This window comes from Gigantopelta aegis, chromosome 10, assembly GCF_016097555.1.
Source record: "Gigantopelta aegis isolate Gae_Host chromosome 10, Gae_host_genome, whole genome shotgun sequence".
In the NCBI taxonomy this organism is placed as follows: Eukaryota; Metazoa; Mollusca; class Gastropoda; order Neomphalida; family Peltospiridae; genus Gigantopelta; species Gigantopelta aegis.
Window position 1 is genome coordinate 48,006,583 of NC_054708.1, and position 21,263 is coordinate 48,027,845.

The 21,263-nt window shown below is 34.4% G+C and overlaps 1 protein-coding gene across 1 annotated transcript in view; it reads left to right on the forward strand.

Annotated features, from left to right (window-relative positions):
* Positions 1-1,348: 1,348 nt before the first annotated feature.
* LOC121384393 (choline transporter-like protein 2) overlaps positions 1,349-21,263 on the forward strand; it is a 33,915-nt gene continuing 14,000 nt past the window's right edge. The window contains exons 1-8 of the mRNA XM_041514776.1: positions 1,349-1,659; positions 13,915-13,963; positions 15,099-15,251; positions 16,403-16,490; positions 17,645-17,779; positions 18,304-18,367; positions 20,085-20,220; positions 21,122-21,205. Coding sequence (XP_041370710.1) covers positions 1,593-1,659; positions 13,915-13,963; positions 15,099-15,251; positions 16,403-16,490; positions 17,645-17,779; positions 18,304-18,367; positions 20,085-20,220; positions 21,122-21,205 — 776 coding nt within the window. The 5' untranslated portion in view covers positions 1,349-1,592. The remainder of the gene's footprint in view (positions 1,660-13,914; positions 13,964-15,098; positions 15,252-16,402; positions 16,491-17,644; positions 17,780-18,303; positions 18,368-20,084; positions 20,221-21,121; positions 21,206-21,263) is intronic.

The following is a 21,263-nucleotide window of genomic DNA, read 5'->3' on the forward strand; positions in this document are numbered from 1 at the left end:
GTATGTTGCCGGGCTAAAACCCCAGACTTCACATCCATAACATAAGATAGGAAATATTAACTTATCAAAAATACAACACACATGAGTTGGTTTTAAAGAAATAAATAGATTCAAATATTTTCTCATCTGAAACATGCCCTTTTGTGATTGACCTACTAACGTTTTCTGCAATTCAATAAAGGATCCCTTTGGGGTAAACACTACTCCTAAATAAGAAAGTCTATTAACAATTTCAAGTAGACAATCTCCATATTTAAAATGTATATCTTTAGACAGTCTTCCTCCTTTACGAAACACCATAATCTTAGTTTTCTCGATATTAACTCGATATGATAGTGACAATACCGAAACACACGATGGTAGTAGTCTCTGTCATAGAATCTCAAGCTTTTATTTGTTTGTTGACTATGAACGCATCTGTTCATTTTGGGGCGTTGCTATAGTAATATTGCTTACTTGTCAATCAAGGTAGTCTCGTGACCTGATTAATTCGCATCTTATTTCAAAGTTATCAAATTCTGAATCTGAAAAATATAACATTGTGTCATATTTTATTGGATACCTTGACCTGGGAGTGAGCAGTATTCCACGATTAATATGCACTGTGAGTTTGAAAATCCACCACTGAAGAACACAAGAGTACTAGTTCAAGGCTCTGGGCGGGACGTTGCTCAGTGGTTTGCATTCAATTGAAGAGACATTCCTGATTCTGGCAGCACCCAAAGTAACTAGTTTCCAATTGATTTGTGAAGTATTAAACGTTCATATTAATTACGAGTTTGTTTTTCGACATGCGTATGATTGTGTTCGTCCTAAGGCGTATAGTAGCTTGACTGGGTGGGTGGATATAGGTGCTAAGATTGAAGGAGAAAAAGTCAAAGGAAGTTCCTTTGATTATTTTCGTTTGACCTCTTTTTCTTGATGTTTTTTCCGTGTCTCAGACACCTTACCCCCAACCACCCATAAATGTACGAGACGGAGGGGGTGGGGGAGGGGGGCAAAAACAATAGAAAAATGCGGACAAAATGTTCTTTCGCCATGTATTTTTATAATTCTACCCACAATATTTGTTTGCAACCCTATATTGCTGTTTGGTAGTAATGCTAAAATGAATAAACGTTGTAATCCAGATTCGGGTACTTTTGTTTAATACGGGGAAAAATCAGCCTCCCCCCCCCCCCCCACCCCACCCCACCCCACACACACACACCTACCAAAAATGGGAGCCCGTACGCCTATGCAACCACTCACTCCCGAGCCCTGCATGTACAGACGCTAGTGGGTCAAATGAATGGGATTAACGTTACTACACGATTAACTATTTGTGACTGCGTGCTTGAAGGTCAGTTTCTTAATAACATGATATACGCATGATCGAATACCAAAGGCATGTACCCTAAACGTTACACCAAAAGTATTGATGTTGGCGGGGTAACCGAAAACAAGCTTTATCACGTGAACACGAACATCCGTTTGCCGTAGATTTAAGCGAGAACAACACTGGTGGAGTATAACAGAACAGCAGACCTATACTATACACTTTGTTAATATTTGATGTTACATTAGACTAGATCAGTACATGTGTTTTAATAATGTGCGGTGGAAATAAGGTTGATGATGAAGACAACACATCGAAGTCAAATGATGCGAACAAATACGGTAAGCTGAAAATTGTTGATCATAATAATGTAATGAATACAGTTGGTGAGCTTCAGGTGTGTGGTATCAGCTGCTGTGTATGGAGTCACGGTGAAACGATTTTAAAAATTAATATCCAGATTTATGTTCAAACTTACAAAAGCAGTATTTGGCCATATTTACGGAAACAAAGTTTACTAACATAACACAATTCATATTATATATATATTGCTTCTTTGATTTTGATGTAGTTGATTTAAAAAAAAAAAAATTCTTTGTGTGGTTTTTTGCAGGGGTTGTTATATACATACATATACATACATATATATGTATATGTATATGTATATGTATATGTATATGTATATGTAAATGTATATGTATATGTAAATGTATATGTATGTATATATACATATACATAATATATACATATACATATACATATACATATACATATATATATACATATACATATACATATATATACATATACATATACATATATATGTATATATATATATATATATATTATTTATTATTATTACACAAACGTAATTGGTCTTACCTTTTTGGATTTATTAACTTTTATTATTACATTTTTATAAAATAATTATATTATGTATTTATTCAATTATTAAGATCCAAGTGTAAACCAAATATTTCAATTTGATAGCATTAAATCTATCCAACCAACTTAAATCATAGGAAAATAGGCATACGTGTGTTGCATTCAAATCGCTTGTACTAATTTAGGAAGAAAATTAACACTCAGATTTGTGTACAAACTATAAAGGTAGTCATATCTCTGAAATACAGTGTGTTTGTGTGTGTGTGTGTGTGTGTGTGTATGTGTGTATGTGTGTGTAAACTCCAACACACACCACACACACCATAAAACCCACAGCAAAACCCTCAGCAAACAACAAAAACCACTACAAAAACAAACAACACAACTCCAGATAATAAAATACTTCACCATTCATCACATATCATCTCCCTCCCTTCCTCCATCCATCCATCCATCCATCCAATAATCCACCTACTCATCCATCCACCCATTCATCCATTCATTCATCAATCAACCTACAAATAAATGCACCTATCCATCCATCCATTAATCCAACCAACTCAGGTAACTGATCTCTCCATCTATATATCCATCATTTCATCTATGCATTTTTTCCCCTAATTATAAACCAGTTTATCCCCAAAAGTTAAAGCAGATGTTAGAAGAGAAACAAGGCTAAAGGAACAATATAAACTGCTATGCAGTACATCACAAATTCCAAAATCACAATTAAAATATCAGGAAAAAGGTTTTAACTATTCATTGAGGGAATGAAAAATATATTATAGCATACCCTTTAAATGTACCAGAGATACAACTTTGCGGTGGTTTCAGTACAGAATATTGCATCAAATACTCGCAACTAACCAATTTGTTTATATACTATTCACTATTATAGATACAAATAAATGTACTTTCTGTAATCTGCTGCCAGAGACAATGGAACACTTATTTTATGATTGTCATTTTGTTAAAGAACTATGGAAATCTATTGCAAATTGGACAACAAATACATTGGGTGAACATATTACTTTTGATTAACATATCGTTATCTTAGGTTTGCATAGTGAAGTAAACAGCAGTGTAGTAAATTGGATGATTATTAATATAAAATATTATATTTATTCTATAAAAATGCAAAAACAAAAGTTGAACTTACGATCACTACAACAGACAATTAAAAACAAATTAGAAATTCAAAGGTGTATTCTGCTTAAAAACTGTGAATATGAATATTTTGAAAAATATTAGAAGAAATGGTATAATTTATTAACAATTTTTCATAAACTTTTTCAGCTTTAGTTTAACATACTGGCTTAGAGACAAACATTAAAAGAGAACCCCAAGTTTTCAAATCCTTAAGGTCAAAATAAATTATATATAATTATTATTATAATTTAGAAAAAGCTGCATGTTGTAATAAGAATAAATACGAGAAATTTATTAAGAAATGGAAATTATGGAATCATACTTTTCAGCAGACTCAAACCTGATGGGCGACAAAATAGTTCTGGACTAGGTAAAAACAGAGAATGTTTTGGTGTGTTGACATAAACAAGGAAAAACTGCATCATATAAGACTGAAAAGAAAAAAACCTTCTATATAGTAACCTTTTGTATAACAAGCTTAGTATATGAAAGACTCTCTAGTATGTATTGGCTTATTCTACTTTTTGTGCAATGTGTCAATGTATGTGTGGCACTATAATACTTGTATATTGTGAAAATGGTGGGGAAAATGCAAATAAAAATAAAATTAAAAAAACATTAAAAGAGAAAATTTGCTGCACCGTTATTCTTTTCTGTCTCTTCTGATATTACTTTTTTTCATTTTTTCACCTTTCTTCTTTCTCTTCTTTCTTGCTCCCAGAAATAATTAAAACTAATTACTGGCATGTATCAAAACTGATGTACGTGAATATATATATATATTTTTTTATTATTTGTTTTTTGGGGGGTGGGGGTGGGGAGTGAGTAGGTAAGTGAATGAGAGAGTTTTTGAATGCAGTATATGTTTTAAACATGAGCATTGCCATCCATCCATCCAACCATCTGTCTATCAATTCATCCATTTATCTATCCACCCATCATTCCATTGATCCATCCATCCATCCACCTGTAAATCTACCTACCCATTTGTCCATTCATCCACCTGCCCATTGACCCATCCAACCAATCATCCATCCACCTATCCATCCATTCATCAATCCACCTACCCATAAAAGCACTTACCAATCCATCCAACAATCCAATCACCCATCCATCTATCTTCCAAATATACCCACCCAGTCATCATTCCATTGATCAATCTATCCATCCATCAGTCATCTAACAATCCATCAACCCTCCCATCCAGCTATACATCCATCCATCCATCCATCCATCAACCCACACACCCATCCATCCATCCACCCACCCATCCATCCAGCCAGCCAGCCAGCCAGCCAGCATAAATCAACTTGCCCATCTATACACTCATCTATCCATAATCTACCTACATATCCATCCATCCATCCATCCACCTACCCATCTATCCATCCATCCTTTCATTCATTCACCCATCCGTTTACACTTCCATCTATCCATCCATTCTTCCATCCACTTACCCATGCTTCAATCCACTCATCCATCCATCCATCCATCCATCCATCCATACCCATAAATCTACCTATACACCCATCAATCTATCTACCCATTCATTTGTCCCTCCCTCTTTCCCTCCTCTCAACCTATCCATCCATCCATTAAAATGTGTTAAGTCAGACATATTTTGAGAAATTGTTACAAGAAAGATGGTCGTTGTTCTTAAACAAAATGTCTGCTGCAGTGACATATATGTTAACTTTACATTGGTACTATGTCTGCCAGATTATAATTTTATTATTTTTAACTAGTGTCTGAATATACATGTATCAAGTTCATGTACTTTAAACATGTTTTTCACGTATGCGTCATGGATTGGCTATAAACTATTGTTTGCAAAATGGCCTGACCAGGGTAGCAGTGTATCTTATTACAACATTTCGTGTCAATAAAGTATAAAAATAAACTGCTTCCTCACTCTTGGTGGGGCAGTAGTTATTGTTCCCTACCAGTGGGGTCAACTCAGTTTAAAAGTAAATGAACAAAAGACACATAGCAATAGACCAAACAGTGCACAATAGCAACCACCTCTCTCCTGCTTAGCGTGTAAACATGTTTATATTGACCAACAATCCATTCTTACCTGATCACATATATCTATTGATTATTTTTCTCGGCCAGTCACGCAATAATATAATTGACGTCATTCAGGTTTTTACCTTATCTGCACTAATGCAGATGACATGGCGTTTAAATTAATATAAAGGTTTAACAATGTCAGTTTTCAAAACACTACCGGATTTCAGTTAAATGTTTTTTTTTTTAAAAGACGTGTGTTGTTAGTGAGTTGAATTGGTTAATTATGGTATCACGGTAGCATAATTCTGAAGAATTGTATGTAACAATTAGATAGTATTTAATAAAGAATGGAAAGATTATTGAAAACATTGTTCCTAGTATTTGTTTGATGCCTTTGCCATTAGTATTATTGTGCATTTGTAATCCATCAATCCCATTACACGCTGCTTCACTTGACTGTTACAAATCTGAAAATCAATTTTGTTATATAAACCCAGAGGTTTTGTTTAAAATGAATCATTCTGTGTGTGTATTATGGTGGTGGTTTCACACAATTAATAGTGTTAATTAAAAACAAACACATTATATATAGACTGGCATCAGTCTATTTGTGTTTGTATAACCAGTGAGTAGGACCTACAGACCAATACACACACAGACACGCCTGGTGTGTGTGTGTGTGTTTATTGGTCTGAATATGACTGTAACACAGTCTAGTTTTTATGGCTGGTTTTATAGTCCTGGTGTCATTGTGAGGCATGATTGAAAAATTACGACTGCCGTTGTGTTGTTTGGTTGGGTTCGGTATTGTAAATCACAGAATAATAGCAACCTCAAAATTAGAATGCCATACAAATATGGCACGATTTGCCATAAATAGAAATACAGTGAAACCCCACCTAATGACCACCCCAGTTCTAAGACCACTCTGCTATAAAGACCAATATTTTAAAGACCAGATTATTTTCTTATTATGTTACAGTAAAAATACTCTGGTGTTAAGACCAGTAACGTCAGACCCAGTGGTCGTTTTCAATACATTTTGACCCCACAAATACGACTATAGCATGTACATGTCATGTCACACCATGAATAATGTGTTGTTCTGTGTCATCGCCAAACAAGTAATTAAAGTTAAAGTTTGTTATGTTTACCGACACCACTAGAGCACATTAATTTATCAATCATCAGCTATTGGATGTCGAACATTTGCTGATTCTAACAGCAAACCTGCTAAATTTTTCCATTAGTAGCAAGTGATCTTTTATAATATGCACCATCCCACAGACAGGATAACACATACCCAACAAGTAATTAAATAGTCTTATAAATGGTTATTGGAAAGGCACAGTATTAGTCTCGTACTGGCAGACAAATGTCTACAAATTAGCACAACATCATTCATTTTTAGAACATATGCAGCACACAGTCTTTCTATTGTATAACCTGCACACATTAATGTTGAACAGTAGCATTTAAAAAGAGTAAAATGTTTGAGGAAAGTAAATACTATACAAATTTAGTACTTTATTTTTAATAAAAACTGTCAACATGCAGTCAATCATGTGAGCCAGAAGTCACGTGTTTGTATTACCTGTGGGGCAGTATAGATACTCTAAAACATCGGGAGGGTGTCATATATATTTTTGTTGCACACCTGTGACGGAACATGCTCTTATCTTTTCGCCTGTGGCGATGTTAATTGTTTTAGAGGGCTGTGTGCACTTGGTTACATAATACCTCCGCGCGACCGTACCCCCCTAATACACACTTAGACCAGGTGTGGAGGCCATGTGGCCAGTAGTTACGTAATACCTCCGATAGTGCGGTTTTACGACCGTGATTTTTGGCGAACTAGGCGACAGTAAGTCTGGCCATCTGAGGAAAAATACAGTCTCTGGGAGTTGGGGAAAATTCACATGTTAGGGGGAGTACCGCGATGTGCCCCCTAGGTGATATTTGGATTTATAATAAATAGCTAGGATTTTAGATATATGGGGGAGAAACATTGGAAGTATCAAGGGGAAACGGACGTCGTCCACTGAACGATCTATATAAGTTTTCTGCTCTGTTGTATAACCTTGATGTGATTGATGTGACTTTAAATATTTTAATACTGTATTATACCAATATTCTTTAGACAGTGTTTCCGGTACTGACGAAGTAAATTGTAGGCTTCACTGTTCTAAAATTATTAAAGCTTAGCCAGTCATCCTAGAGGACCTAGGTAAACTGTAGGTTATTGTCTTTATTGTGATAGGTACCAGTATTAAGTCTGTATTACAAGGTTACTGAATGAGTAGTTAAGGGTTAATTAAAAATTAACCAGTTAGGAATAGAGTTGTAATTCCTTTATTAATTAAGTTCCCCTGAAAGCATTTCTCAATTATCACACGTGTTTTCTGTTGTATCACGGTGAAGTGATTAGAATATTGTGTAAACTAGACACCTAGTGATTAACTAATTAAGTGATTAGTTCTGGGTTGTTATTATTATTGTTGTAAACCATTAACTGCGGCAAATATATTTGTCAGCTTAAGGTTAATACAGATTCCAAAGTGTATTGTGTTTTGTTGTGTTTTCTAGTGAACTAAACGTGCTATATTACATATACTTTATATAAGATTGTATCTCTGATTATACCTAGAGCCGAGCCACTCGGGTATAACTGCCCGATACAGAGAGATCTAATAGATATACAGTTAGGAGAGATATTTGGATAATCGTGTTTTATTCAGTTACGGGTATTATAGGATCCCCGTGACAACACCCGTTGGTAAGAACACATGCGTTATTTTTGGTTACACATATGGTTGTTAACACATGTATGTTTGTTAACAATTTCAAGACATACAACTGGCTGCTCCTAGGTGATGACCAGGTCACCACTGCCATACATACAATGAAAAAGTACATTCATGTTTCTGTGACGTATAAGTCAGCTACAAGTGCAACAACTGTAAATAATTTTTAGTCAAAAAAGATGTTAAAATTTACTTAAAACCTGGTTTTTGAGGATATGTAAAAAATAGAATAATACATTCGTGTCCATTAGATACCATTTATCTCACAACTCATTGTTTAAAAACATCCAACTCGCTTTTGCTCGTTAGATACATTTTGAAACAACTCGTGAGATAAATGATATCTAACGACCACTCATGTATTATTCTCTATCTATTCTGACACAACTGAATTTGATCAACAAAGTCTATATCAAAATCTCTCCTTATCTTAAAAACATGTTTTGTAATGTGTACATACATGGTAAAACAACAAAACAATAAACATGGGAACAAAAATTGAAAGTGTACATGCAGATAGCAGTATTATTGTCAATCAGTATTTATCTATGCACAAAGAACAGATAGAAAGTGAAAGAAGACAATTTGGAAGATGAAACAGTTAGTTTTCAAAGATCTAAACCTTTATGATTGTCTTTGGTGTATGAGATCACTTTCACAACCATTGGCATGTCCTAAGTTATATCTCTGTACAGGAAATATTTAGACAAATTAAGCCATGAACAAACTACAAATCAGTACAAATAAGTAATACTCAATTGCTGCAAGGTCACACGGTCATGAAGAATTTATGATGAAACAAATCTGATGGTACTAATCATTTCACACCATTTTTAATCAAATAAAGGGGTTTTCAGCACACACACACCCAAAAAAACAACCAACCAACCCCCCCCCCCCCCCCAACCATTCAAATCATAAATATAGTTAAGAAATCAAGGTATAGTCTTATATTACAAGAACTTAATTAATTTCAAATTAATTTTTATATGTATTATCAAAGGCACAAATCTTTTGAACTTTGTACTTTGTAAGTATTTGAAGCTGTAGTCGTGTGTACAATCATGTAAAGAATAATCCATGAGTACCCATTGTAGACAATTTAATTATCTTACAGTTAATGTTTGCCAAATTTCACCAGTTAAATACTTTTGTCAACCACAATTAAGCTGTAAGATGAATTGTCTTCAACATGCACAAGTGTATTATTCTATTTCGTATGCACCCTTTAAAAGTCATTTTTAATATAGTTTGACAGGAAAACACTGAACAAACAGCCTTATTCATTTATGGTTACTCGGGACACGTGAGATATGACCTTCGAATAGCCAATCACGTCTCAGAAGTAAGCTCCAACAGATGTTGGACACGATATTGATCTACAATGGGTCACCCCTTACACAGGTGTGTAAGAAAATAATTAAGTTCTGGCTGCAGTCATATGCATACAGGTTCCCATGTTTTTGTTGGGGGTGGGGGGAGAAGGGCAGGCGATTTTTGCCTAAATTAAACAAAAATGCCAGAATCTAAATAACATTTATTCATATTTTAGCATTACTGCCAACCAACTATATACGGTTACAAATAAATCACTACAGATTTTTTAGACTACAACTAATATTATGGGTAAAGTTATGGAAAAACATGGTGAAAAGGTTTCAGGCGAGTTCATTTTGCCTGAATATCTCAATAGTTTTTGCCCAAATATTTTAATTTGCTCCAACACTGGAGGTGAGGTGGGGAGGGGGGATCTAGCTTGGTTAGTAGACACTACTAGAGTGCTACCTGAAGTACTTTGATCATAGGATCAAACCCCTTAGTTGATCTAGCCTTTGACTGAGGTTTTCCCATCCCAACCAGTGGTATATCAAAGGCTGTAGTAGGTGCTGTCCCGTCTGTGACAAAGAGCATATAAAAGATCCCTTGCTGCTAATGGAAAATGTAGTGGGTTTTATCTAAGACTGTATGTTAGATTTAACAAATATTTTACATCCAATAGCTGATAATTAATTAATTCAATGTGCTCTGGTGATGTTATTAAAAATAAAACAAATTTTAACTGATTAAAGGTCCTATGTCAAGTTGAAAGTACAATATTTTGTTATTTTCACATTTTTGTTGTAATAAATAACTACCGTACAAATTAATCAATCCCACAATAATCTTTCCATAATTAACTCATTAATAATGATTTTTCAAAAGTCTTGTACTGGACAACAAGACAGGTGCTGAAGCCCAAGATGTCCCAACTGCCCAAGATGTTCCAATTCTAAAAATTATGTACCAAAGCGGCCCAAAATGTCCCAATGGCCAACTAGCGTGTTGAAGTTTGTTTTGTTTAATGACACCACTAGAGCACATTGATTTATTAATTATCGGCTGTTGGATGTCAAACATTTGGTAATTTTTACATTAGTTGAAAGGGATCTTTTATATGCACCGTCCCACAGATAGGATAGCACATACCAAGGCATTTGAAATATACCAGTCATGATGTGTGTATGTGTGTGTGTGTGTGTGTGTGTGTGTGTACTGAATTTGTTAACCTGAATTGAGAAGTTCTAGGACACTCAACCTGTAAACGAAATGTAAATGCAGTTTGTTCTGTCTGATCCCATTCTCAATCTGTATTCATCTAATTCATTATGGTTTGCTTTTTGGTTTTATTATTGCAAAACTAACTTCAGACATTAGAAACAGTGTTATACCTACAATAGAGATGAAACAGGATGATAACATTATTGCAGTTAAAACATCTAGCCACTGGTTAAAATATACAATGTAAATGCATTATATTCAATTTGACAAAGTACACCCACACACCACACATATCTACATTTAATATATATATACATGTATATTTATTTATATTTATGCAACAATAATGGATAATATTAGTAGATAGACTCCAGCTGTTTAAGACTCAGGCAGATGATCTGTTAGTGGCTTTTTTTTTATCCATGTATTATTAATTCATATGTAAAGTAAAGTAAAGTTTGTTTTATTTAACGACGCCACTAGAGCACATTGATTTTTAATCTTATCATCGGCTATTGGACGTCAAACATATGGTCATTCTGACACTGTTTTTAGAGGAAACCCGCTGTCGCCACATAGGCTACTCTTCTTTACGACAGGCAGCAAGGGATCTTTTATTTGCGCTTCCCACAGGCAGGATAGCACAAACCATGGCCTTTGTTGAACCAGTTATGGATCACTGGTCGGTGCAAGTGGTTTACACCTACCCATTGAGCCTTGCGGAGCACTCACTCAGGGTTTGGAGTCAGTATCTGGATTAAAAATCCCATGCCTCGACTGGGATCCGAACCCAGTACCTACCAGCCTGTAGACCGATGGCCTGCCACGACACCACCGAGACCGGTATATTAATTCATATGATGCATTTTGATATGGGCGAGTATATTAACACCAAACTATTAATAACAAACTGTTAATTGGTGGCCGAGTGGTTAACATTGCGGGAAGTCAATTGTCATGCGAATCGGTACAGTAAGTTTGAATCCTGCAAAATACCTGTTTTAAAATATTTAGTTTAAATTCAAGACGTTGAGTTGTTTGGATTGATCTTGTTCCATTTCCATGTATGTAAAAACGTGTATTTTGTGTATCTGATATGCTGAAAAAGCAAGGCATTAATACAAAAATTCACGCTGACAAACATACAATCAACACACAGACAGGAACATGTGATATTGCTAAAATATCTTCGAGACAAAATACACCACTAAAATAGTAAAAATAATCAAAAGAAGACCAATTATGTCAGGAAGCCTCTGTGATAGAAATTCTGGATACACTACATGAACAGTTTGTGATAGGACCCGCTGACATAACCATCATAAATGGGGTGGGATGTAGCCCAGTGGTAAGGCATTCGCTTGATGTGCGGTCGGTCTAGGATCGATCCCCGTTGGTGGACCCATTGAGTTGTTTCTCGTTCCAGCCAGTGCTCCACAACTGGTGTAACAAAGGATGTGGTATGTACTATCCTGCCTGTGGGATGTTGCATATAAATCCCTTGCTGCTAATTGAAAAGAGTAGCCCATGAAGTGGCGACAGCAGGTTTACTCTCTCAATATCTGTGTGATCCTTAACCAAAGTCTGACGCCATATAACTGTAAATAAAATGTGTTGAGTGTGTCGTTAAAAAAAACATTTCCTTCCTTCCATTCCTTAATCAGCTGAACATTTGTTACAAAGAACAGTGAACGCAGATACATGTTCATTCTAATCTTTCACGGTTCTGGACAATTCGTAAAGACCGAGAGTGAATCCAGACTACAGTATACTCAGGCAGACATATAACCTATAACTTTACTCTTCACTATCTTGATGATCTTATATCATTCAATAATAGCAGGATTACATAATGATTACCTTCCACAAAGGTTTGAAATAAAAGAAACATCTGAAGGTATTAGATCAGTTTCACACCTCGATCTATGCATAGAGATTTAAAGTGACACAGGTCTTTTGGCGATGACTTCAACTTTCCAATAGTCAATTATCCCTTTATGTCAGGCAAGCAATATACCTTCTGCTCCAGCTTTTGGTGCCTACATATAACAACTTCTAAGATACCTTAGAATATGCTCCTTGTATGCAGACATGAAACAATGCCATATCATTCTAGTACAGAAGTTGTGCCATCAGGACTGTGATGTCCAGGAACCTCTGAGGGCATCCAATATTGTAGACATTTGGAGGCTATATTTACTATTACAATTATTGCTGATGCTATTCCATATTTTGAATTTGTGCATAGTTTTTTTTATCTCTTTGGTGAAACTTTGGCACATTGTTTTATTTTTGCATCATTTTAGATGAAGTGATGGACTTAAATTTTGGTCTGTTTGTTATGACTTATTTAGAACATAACAGAAGTATTGTACAGTGTTAGTTATGTCTATTCGGTACCTATAGAAAGTGATATAATGGGAATGTATATATGGTATTGTTGTTGTGACCAAAAAGATTGTAAAATAACACACACACACACACACACACACACACACACACACACACACACACACACACACACACACATATATATTGAGAACACCTGATATTATCACTGTTTTGTATTTTAATTTGTAATTGTATTTTACCTCCAAATGATTTGGACACATGAAAAAATATATATATATATTAGCAAATAAAATGAAATTTGTATTACTACAAACCTTATTGATGAACAAAAGCTAATTAAACATACAGACACTGGTGTTCAAATCAAACACTATCTGTGTAATATGTAATTTTAAAGGTGCCATGTCAAAGTTGCAATAATTGCAGTTTCTGCCAAAAAATATTTATTAATTTTCGCTTTGAAACATAAAGTTTATACCTTCAGCTATATGTCTATAAAAAAATTACAACCAAATAATAGACATTGATATTCTAAGCATGAAAATATTAACTGACTGATTTGCTAAAAGCATAAAAAAACATATTTTGCAACAGCTGTAAAAGCTTCATTCAGTCATAAATGTATTTGTTATAATAGGCAAAACAATTCCACATGAAAGCTTTGTAGTAAATTTGATTATAGAATATTTGTAAGACTATTTTTATGGATCAGTGTGGACAAAAGGTAACTTAGTAACAACAGATTGCTATGAGTGACATTAGACTTTATAGGCTTATCACTGCTATAAGGCTATTACCGTAATGATGTCAATATTTTTCTTATATCCAGTACAGTACAGTTTTATTTTGTTACAGGTAATCCCAAACAGTATGATCCAAACTTCAAAGGTCCATTGAAAAACAGGTAATTTGCACATAAATCATAGTAGAAGACGACAAACATGTGTACTGAAGTACTTCAAATGAAGCTTTGCTATACATGTGGAACAGGTGTGTGTGTGTAATAATAGATATACTGGTATATATAAATTGTTTAAGATTTAAATAAAATATATATATATTATGTAGATAAATTAATGGAATAAATATTTATAAATGAGGCATATTAAAAATTCAAGAATATTTTTGGCTATTACAGATTTTTAATCATTAAATAAAACATTACTTACAGCTTCTTGCTCATGAATTTTGGCAAATCCAGTTCGTTTGTTGTTGTTATTCTTCTTTTTGCTTATACCTAGTAGCCAAAATGCAAATCACTGTGAAAATTCACTTTGTGTTCTGTATAATTATTTAAACTAGAATCATAAATTTTTGTGTTGTTTAAACATTTCAGATCATGTAAAACTAGAATTTAGTTGTTTGGTTGGTTAAACATTTCAGATCATGTAGAAAGTAAAATCTAGTTATCTTTTGGTCATTTAGACATTTCAGATCATGTAAAACTAGAATTTAGTAATCTTTTGGTTGTTTAAACATTTCAAATCATGTAAAAACTAGAATTTATTCATCTTTGGGTTGGTTAAAGATTTCAGATCATGTAAAAACTAGAATTTAAACATGTTTTGATTCGTTAAACATTTCAGATCATGTAAAAACTAGAATTTAGTCATCCTTTGGTTAGTTAAACATTTCAGATCATGTAAAACTAAAATTTAGTGATCTTTTGGTTGTCTAAACATTTCAGATCATGTATAAATTAGAATTTAGTCAACTTTTGGTTGTTTAAACATTTCAGATCATGTAAAAACTAGAATTTAGCCATCCTTTGGTTAGTTAAACATTTCAGATCATGTAAAACTAAAATTTAGTGATCTTTTGGTTGTCTAAACATTTCAGATCATGTATAAATTAGAATTTAGTCAACTTTTGGTTGTTTAAACATTTCAGATCATGTAAAAACTAGAATTTAGCCATCCTTTGGTTAGTTAAACATTTCAGATCATGTAAAACTAGAATTTACTCATCCTTTGGTTCTTAAACATTTCAGATCATGTAAAACTAGAATTTACTCATCCTTTGGTTTTTAAACATTTCAGATCATGTACAGACATCATATGCTGTATCCTCTTCTTCGTCTTTGTGCTGGGAATGGCAGGATGTTCGGTTCTTGGCTACATGCGAGGGAACCCCATAAAACTCATTTACCCAACTGATTCACAAGGAAATCTATGTGGAAATGGGGCATATGCGTATGTAATTTCTTATCGTGTGTTGACTTCAGACACAAAATTCAAAAGAGGCAGTGTTAAATTATTTTAGTAATTCCAAGTTATGAGTTTGTAATCAAATATCACAGTCGAATTTTAAGGAAAATTTCACTATCGATAAATTTATTAGTTTACAAATAATTATGGTAAATACTTATTAAGATAATTCTAAAGATGTCAGACCATTTCATTCTATTCTCTGATATGAACCTTTCTAATTCTAAAGATATCAGACCAGTTGATTCCATCTATGTTACATACTCATTCCTAATTCTAAAGATACCATAACACTTCATTCCAACTAGAATACAAACCATCCTAATTCTAAAGATACCAGGTCACACAGGGCTTCTAGAATTTTTATAAAATCCACAAGCCATGGGATCATTGATTTTAAAATTTTACTAGCCACAATTAAAAATTCACTAGTCCTTCTTTAAGTTAATGCAATTTTACAAAATAATAATAATAATTGGATATGTCACCCAAAGAGGGAGATCTTAAAACCACTAACATTGGGTGGTGGTGGTAGGGGCAGGATATTCATATTTACAAAATAGACGTAACTGCAACATTTGACTGAAAAAAATCACTAGCCATCGGGCATGGCAGTAGTAGTTACACATGTACGTACTAGCCCAAAATTGAATATCACTAGCCATGGAAGTGGGGCTACCATAATCTAGAAGCCCTATTCCATATTCTAAAGAATTTAGAAAACTTGAATCCATATGAAATTGGAATCCTGCTCACTTCTAAAGATACCGGACTATTTCATTTTTCCTGCCTAATTTCAATATACATGTACTATATATATGTAGATCTAAATCCTGCCCAATTCCAAAGATCCCCAACCACTTTACAGAGTGTGTACCAAGCCTGACTTTAATCCATTTGGCATCGGAATTTTGCTCAATTCCAAAGACATCAGACTATTTTAGTCAATGTAGAATCCGAATTCTGCTTAACTGTCAGTATAGAACAAATTTCTGTTGAAGCATGACAAGTGATCTCTCATAGCATGTATAATGTTTAACAATAAATTTTAAAGGTTCGGAAGATCAGAGGAGATAACTTATATAATATTATATTAATATATATTGTTATATATGATTATTTTTTTTTTTTTCCAGAGATAAACCAAATTTAATGTTTTTTGATCTGCTGCAATGTGCCAAAATGGGTCCGAATGTCATCCTAATGGGCTGTCCAACACCACAGGTAAATGTTACGGCAGAATCTTACAAAAACAAAAATCACAAAAGATTAGCTATCAATCAAATGGCAGTTACAGTACATTCATATATATGTTATTCTAAAATAATGTGTGTCATCCAAGTTTCTTTTATGAAAATCTTTACACCATCACATACTGTGTATCTGACTTAGATATACTTGCCAGGGACTGACCCAGCATATTAGAAGTGTAAAAATATTTGCAGCTGTTGCATCTTTTAAATGTTAAATTAAACGTTACTCACAACATTTTGCTTAAATAATCAGTTCAGATGTTTTTGTGGTCCTGGTAATTTAGACAGATCCAGTGTTTAGAGAGACACATTTTAGAATTTCGAAAATTTGGGACCATGAAACTTGGCCGGTTTTGACAGGATTCCAGTTTGTTCAGGGTCCAGTTTATACAAGTTTCACTGTATATAGTTTATTCTGTTATTTTGTATTATAAACATGGAGGGTGGATTTGGCTCAGTCGGTTGAGTGCTCACTTGAGGTGCAGGCATCGCAGGATGAAACCACCTCGGTGGATCCATTCAATTGATTGGGTTTTTTCTCGTTCCAACCAGTGCACCACAACTGGTCAAAGGCTGTGGTATGTGCTTTCCTGTCTGTCGGAAAGTGCATATAAAAGATCCCTTGCTGCATTTGGAAAAAATGTAGCAGGTTTCCTCTGATGACTACGCGTCAGAATGACCAAATATTTGACATCTAATAGTCGATGATTAATTATTCAATGTGCTCTAGTGGTGTTGTTAAACAAAACAAACAAACTTTATAAAAATGGAATTTTTTTTAGGATTGCTAGTATTTATAATCATTTAATGCATCTGCTGAGGTGTGTTTGTCATAAGATTAATCATCCTCAGTGGACCTGTTGTTTTTGCCCATTCCAACCAGTGCCTTACAACTGGTATGTGCTGTCCTGTATGTCTGTGGAAAAAAGGATATAAAAGATCCCTTGCTGCTAATGAAAAATTTGTATTGGATTTTTCTCAAAAGACTATTTGTCCATATTATCAAATGTTTGACATCCAATAGCTGATGATTAATTGTTCAGTATGGTTTAGCAGTTTAGCAGTATTGTTAAACAAAACAAACTTTTTAAACTTTAATGTAATATTTTGATTATTGTATTGCAGGTGTGTGTTAAAACCTGTACAAGCTCTTACTATGTGTATTTGCAAACGAAGGCTCTAGAACTAGCAAATGGAGGCATGCTCAACTCAGAGAGGAATAAAATGTTGTGTAAATATAATGTGGACCGCACAGCAGTAGTAAGTACATTTTATCACCTGGTAATTACCCCCATAAAATTCAAGTGTGTTTGTTTGGAACAAGTGCATTAAACATATCACCACTGTGTGTGCTTTATGATGTATGCCACGTGATCACCCGGAACATACAATGACACCATAACATTCAAGTGTATTTGTTTGGAACAAGCATTTCATTCATTTTTTATTTTACCCATGCTCAGTTAATAGTCATTATAAAGAAACTTAATTTACCCATGTTCAGTTGATAGTTATTGTAAAAACAATTCTTTCTGTCATTGATTTTACTCATGTTTAGTTAATAGTTATTAGAAATAATTCTTTCTGTCATTGATTTTACCCATGTTCAGTTAATAGTCATTATAAACAATTCTTTCTGTCATTGATTTTACCCATGTTCAGTTAATAGTCATTATAAACAATTCTTTCTGTCATTGATTTTACCCATGTTCAGTTAATAGTCATTATAAACAATTCTTTTTGACATTGAATTTTATATAGTCTAATCTTCTTCTGTGTTTTAGGCAGATGTCCAGACTCTGATTGACAATGAAGACTGTGCCTCCTACTATGTGGAAACAACTTCAGGTGAGATTCACGCAGACACCGTTACCATCAAACATCATTCATTCATTTCAACTCATTTCCGTGCTTATATCCAATTAAGGTTCAAGCATGCTGTCCTGGGCACACACCTCAGCTATCTGAGCTGTCTGTCCAGGACAGTGGGTTAGTTGTTAGTGGTTAGTGAGAAAAGAGAGGGTGTAGTGGTCTTACACATACTCGCTGAGTTGTTAAAAGTCGCTCTGGGTGGGAGCCGGTACCGGGCTGCGAACCCAGTACCTACCACGACACCACTGAGGATGGTATCAAACGTTAGCTCTGGCTGATATGAAAGAAGAAGATTAAATATATATTCCTAAACAAAGATGAAATTGAAACCAATAGCTAACTTTTTCTAGATTTAAAATATCTTGCATTTTCACAGAATGAGTGGTGCTAGTTCAAATTTACTTAGCAGAATGAGTAATGTTATTCCAAATTAACTTTACAGAATGAGTTCTGTTATTTCAAATAGTCTTTATGGAATGAGTAATTCAAAATGATATGAAGCACATGGTGGTAATAGTAGTCGTAGTAGCAACAGTTGCTATTAGTAATGATACCGGCCTTGGTGGTGTCGTGGTTAGGTCATCAGACATAAGGGTGGTAGGTACATGGTTCACAGCCCAGTACATGCTCTCACCCAGAGCGAGTTTTAACCACTCAGTGGGTAGGTGTAAGACCTACACTCTCTTCTCTCTCACTAACCACTAACAATTAACAACTAACAATTTACAATTAACAAATAACCCATTGGCCTGGACAGGCAGCCCAGATAGTTGAGGTGTGTGCCCAGCACAGCGTGCCTGAATAATATATAAGTACAAAAATAATTTAAAAGTAAGAAAGAAAGTAATGATTAGTAATTTTTTTATACTCCATGCCCCCTGTAATGTTTTGTAATGTCTACATTTACATAATATGCTCATCAGTGTAAATTTAAGCAATATTATTAGTTCTGTTGAAATTTGTTTGTTTGGCTTCATAATAAAGACTATAGTCCTTCCCACACAGAACACATTTTTGTTCATACTATGGAATTTACTGTAAGTTATTTATTTCTGAGCCGATTATGTTTTAAATTGCACACAAAAATAGTGGGTTTTTGTTATTTCCAAAACAATTTTACTTTTTTTCTTATGTCAAACCAAATTGAAATTATTTACAAAAAATATTTTTGTAGGAGGATGGGATGGACTATAGATAGACAATCATTTCTTAAAGAACAAAATAGCAATCACTGCCTGCCTTTTAGTTTATTAATAGAAATGAGACAGTTGTTATGAAAACGATACGGGATGTATATCCCACAACAACACCTCCATCTCTTAAGCATTACATATTGTTGAATGACCTCCAAGTCAAAATTACATATTCTTTTAAAACAGATTTTAAGGTTAAAGAAAACTTAGTTGAGCCATCCAACATATATTCCTTTAAGAATGTGAACAAATATATTATATTTCACTGACTTACAGAACAGATTCATTCATTCATTCATTCAATACTGGACAAAGAACAAATAATTGTTAAGTGCAAAATTGGACAAGCAATACACAATATAATAATGCTCATGAACATATATTTGACATCCATATATGAGGTTCAACCTTTCATACAGATCATGTTTCTAGGTTATTTGGATGGTCTTAATTATAACACATTTAACTGTACCAGTACATGTATTTTGTTTAATTTTCAGTGATCGGCAGATGTGTTCCATCAATTTTCAGTAAAATTGCTGACATGGCCTCCACCCTGACTACCACGGACAGCTACCCCCTTCAGCAAGCAGACGGCACCAATGTGACGGGCTCCTTGCTCGACACTGGCAGCTAGTGAGTTCTCTCTCTCTTTTTTTCTTTACACATCTTACAAGAAGTACTTACCCATACCAGTACTCTTTGTGCTGTGATCTTATGTTTCTGGATTTTTTTTTCATCTGCCCCTGCTTCTGCACACATATTGTCCGTTGTCCATCAAATTAGATTGTACTGAAATCAGTAGATGCAAACAGACCTGTCTGCCCCTGCGTCTGCACATTTACACCCATCTGTAATACAATCAGATTTGGCACATGATGGATAACTTATGCAAATGAGAGAAAAAAGATAAATTTGCCTTTCGGCCTTATTTTTGCCTTTCAAAATTAGTTTTCATCCTTAATTTTGGAGGTCACCTCAACTGACCAATTGAGATCCATCTTAGTCTGTGATTGTGCATCATCCATTGTGCATTGTGTGTAACCTTTTTTACATTTTTGACTTCTTCTCCTTGACACATGAAGAAACAAATGTGTGAATTTGGCCAGCTGACTCCCCAAGGGCCTGAGGTCAGGTCTCAAAAGTGAACAAAAAATTTCTTCTGTACTTCCTAGAATGTTATAAAGGAATAATCTTCATATGTAAAAGTTTATAAAATAGTTTATTTAATTTCTTAATGTCATTATTGTTGGGTCCCCACGTTTGTCCCTGAAGAGAAGTGTGAACTTTACTATAGTTTTATAAAGAAATGCAGATCTACCAGATGTTTTGCAACTAACTTTTGTGGAAACCTTCCATGAGCGGAGTGGATAATTTTGTCATGTTCATGTACCACGAAGGTTTCGAGCATGTCCGTCCCTGGTCCCGTCTCTGGATAGCCAAGGGCCCGATTTGGGACAGAGCTTCCATGACCCTTAAATGTCGAGGTCTGGTGATGATAAAACACCATTGGTTAATCACTGTGTTTTGATTGCAGCTATATGGCCCTGTTCTACAAGTACTATCAGTATGGTGAGATGGTGTACAAAGATGTTGTCAATTCATGGCAGGTCATACTTGTGTGAGTATATAGTCTCCAGTGTTTTTACAACAACTGTGTCAAACTAATTCATTTACTC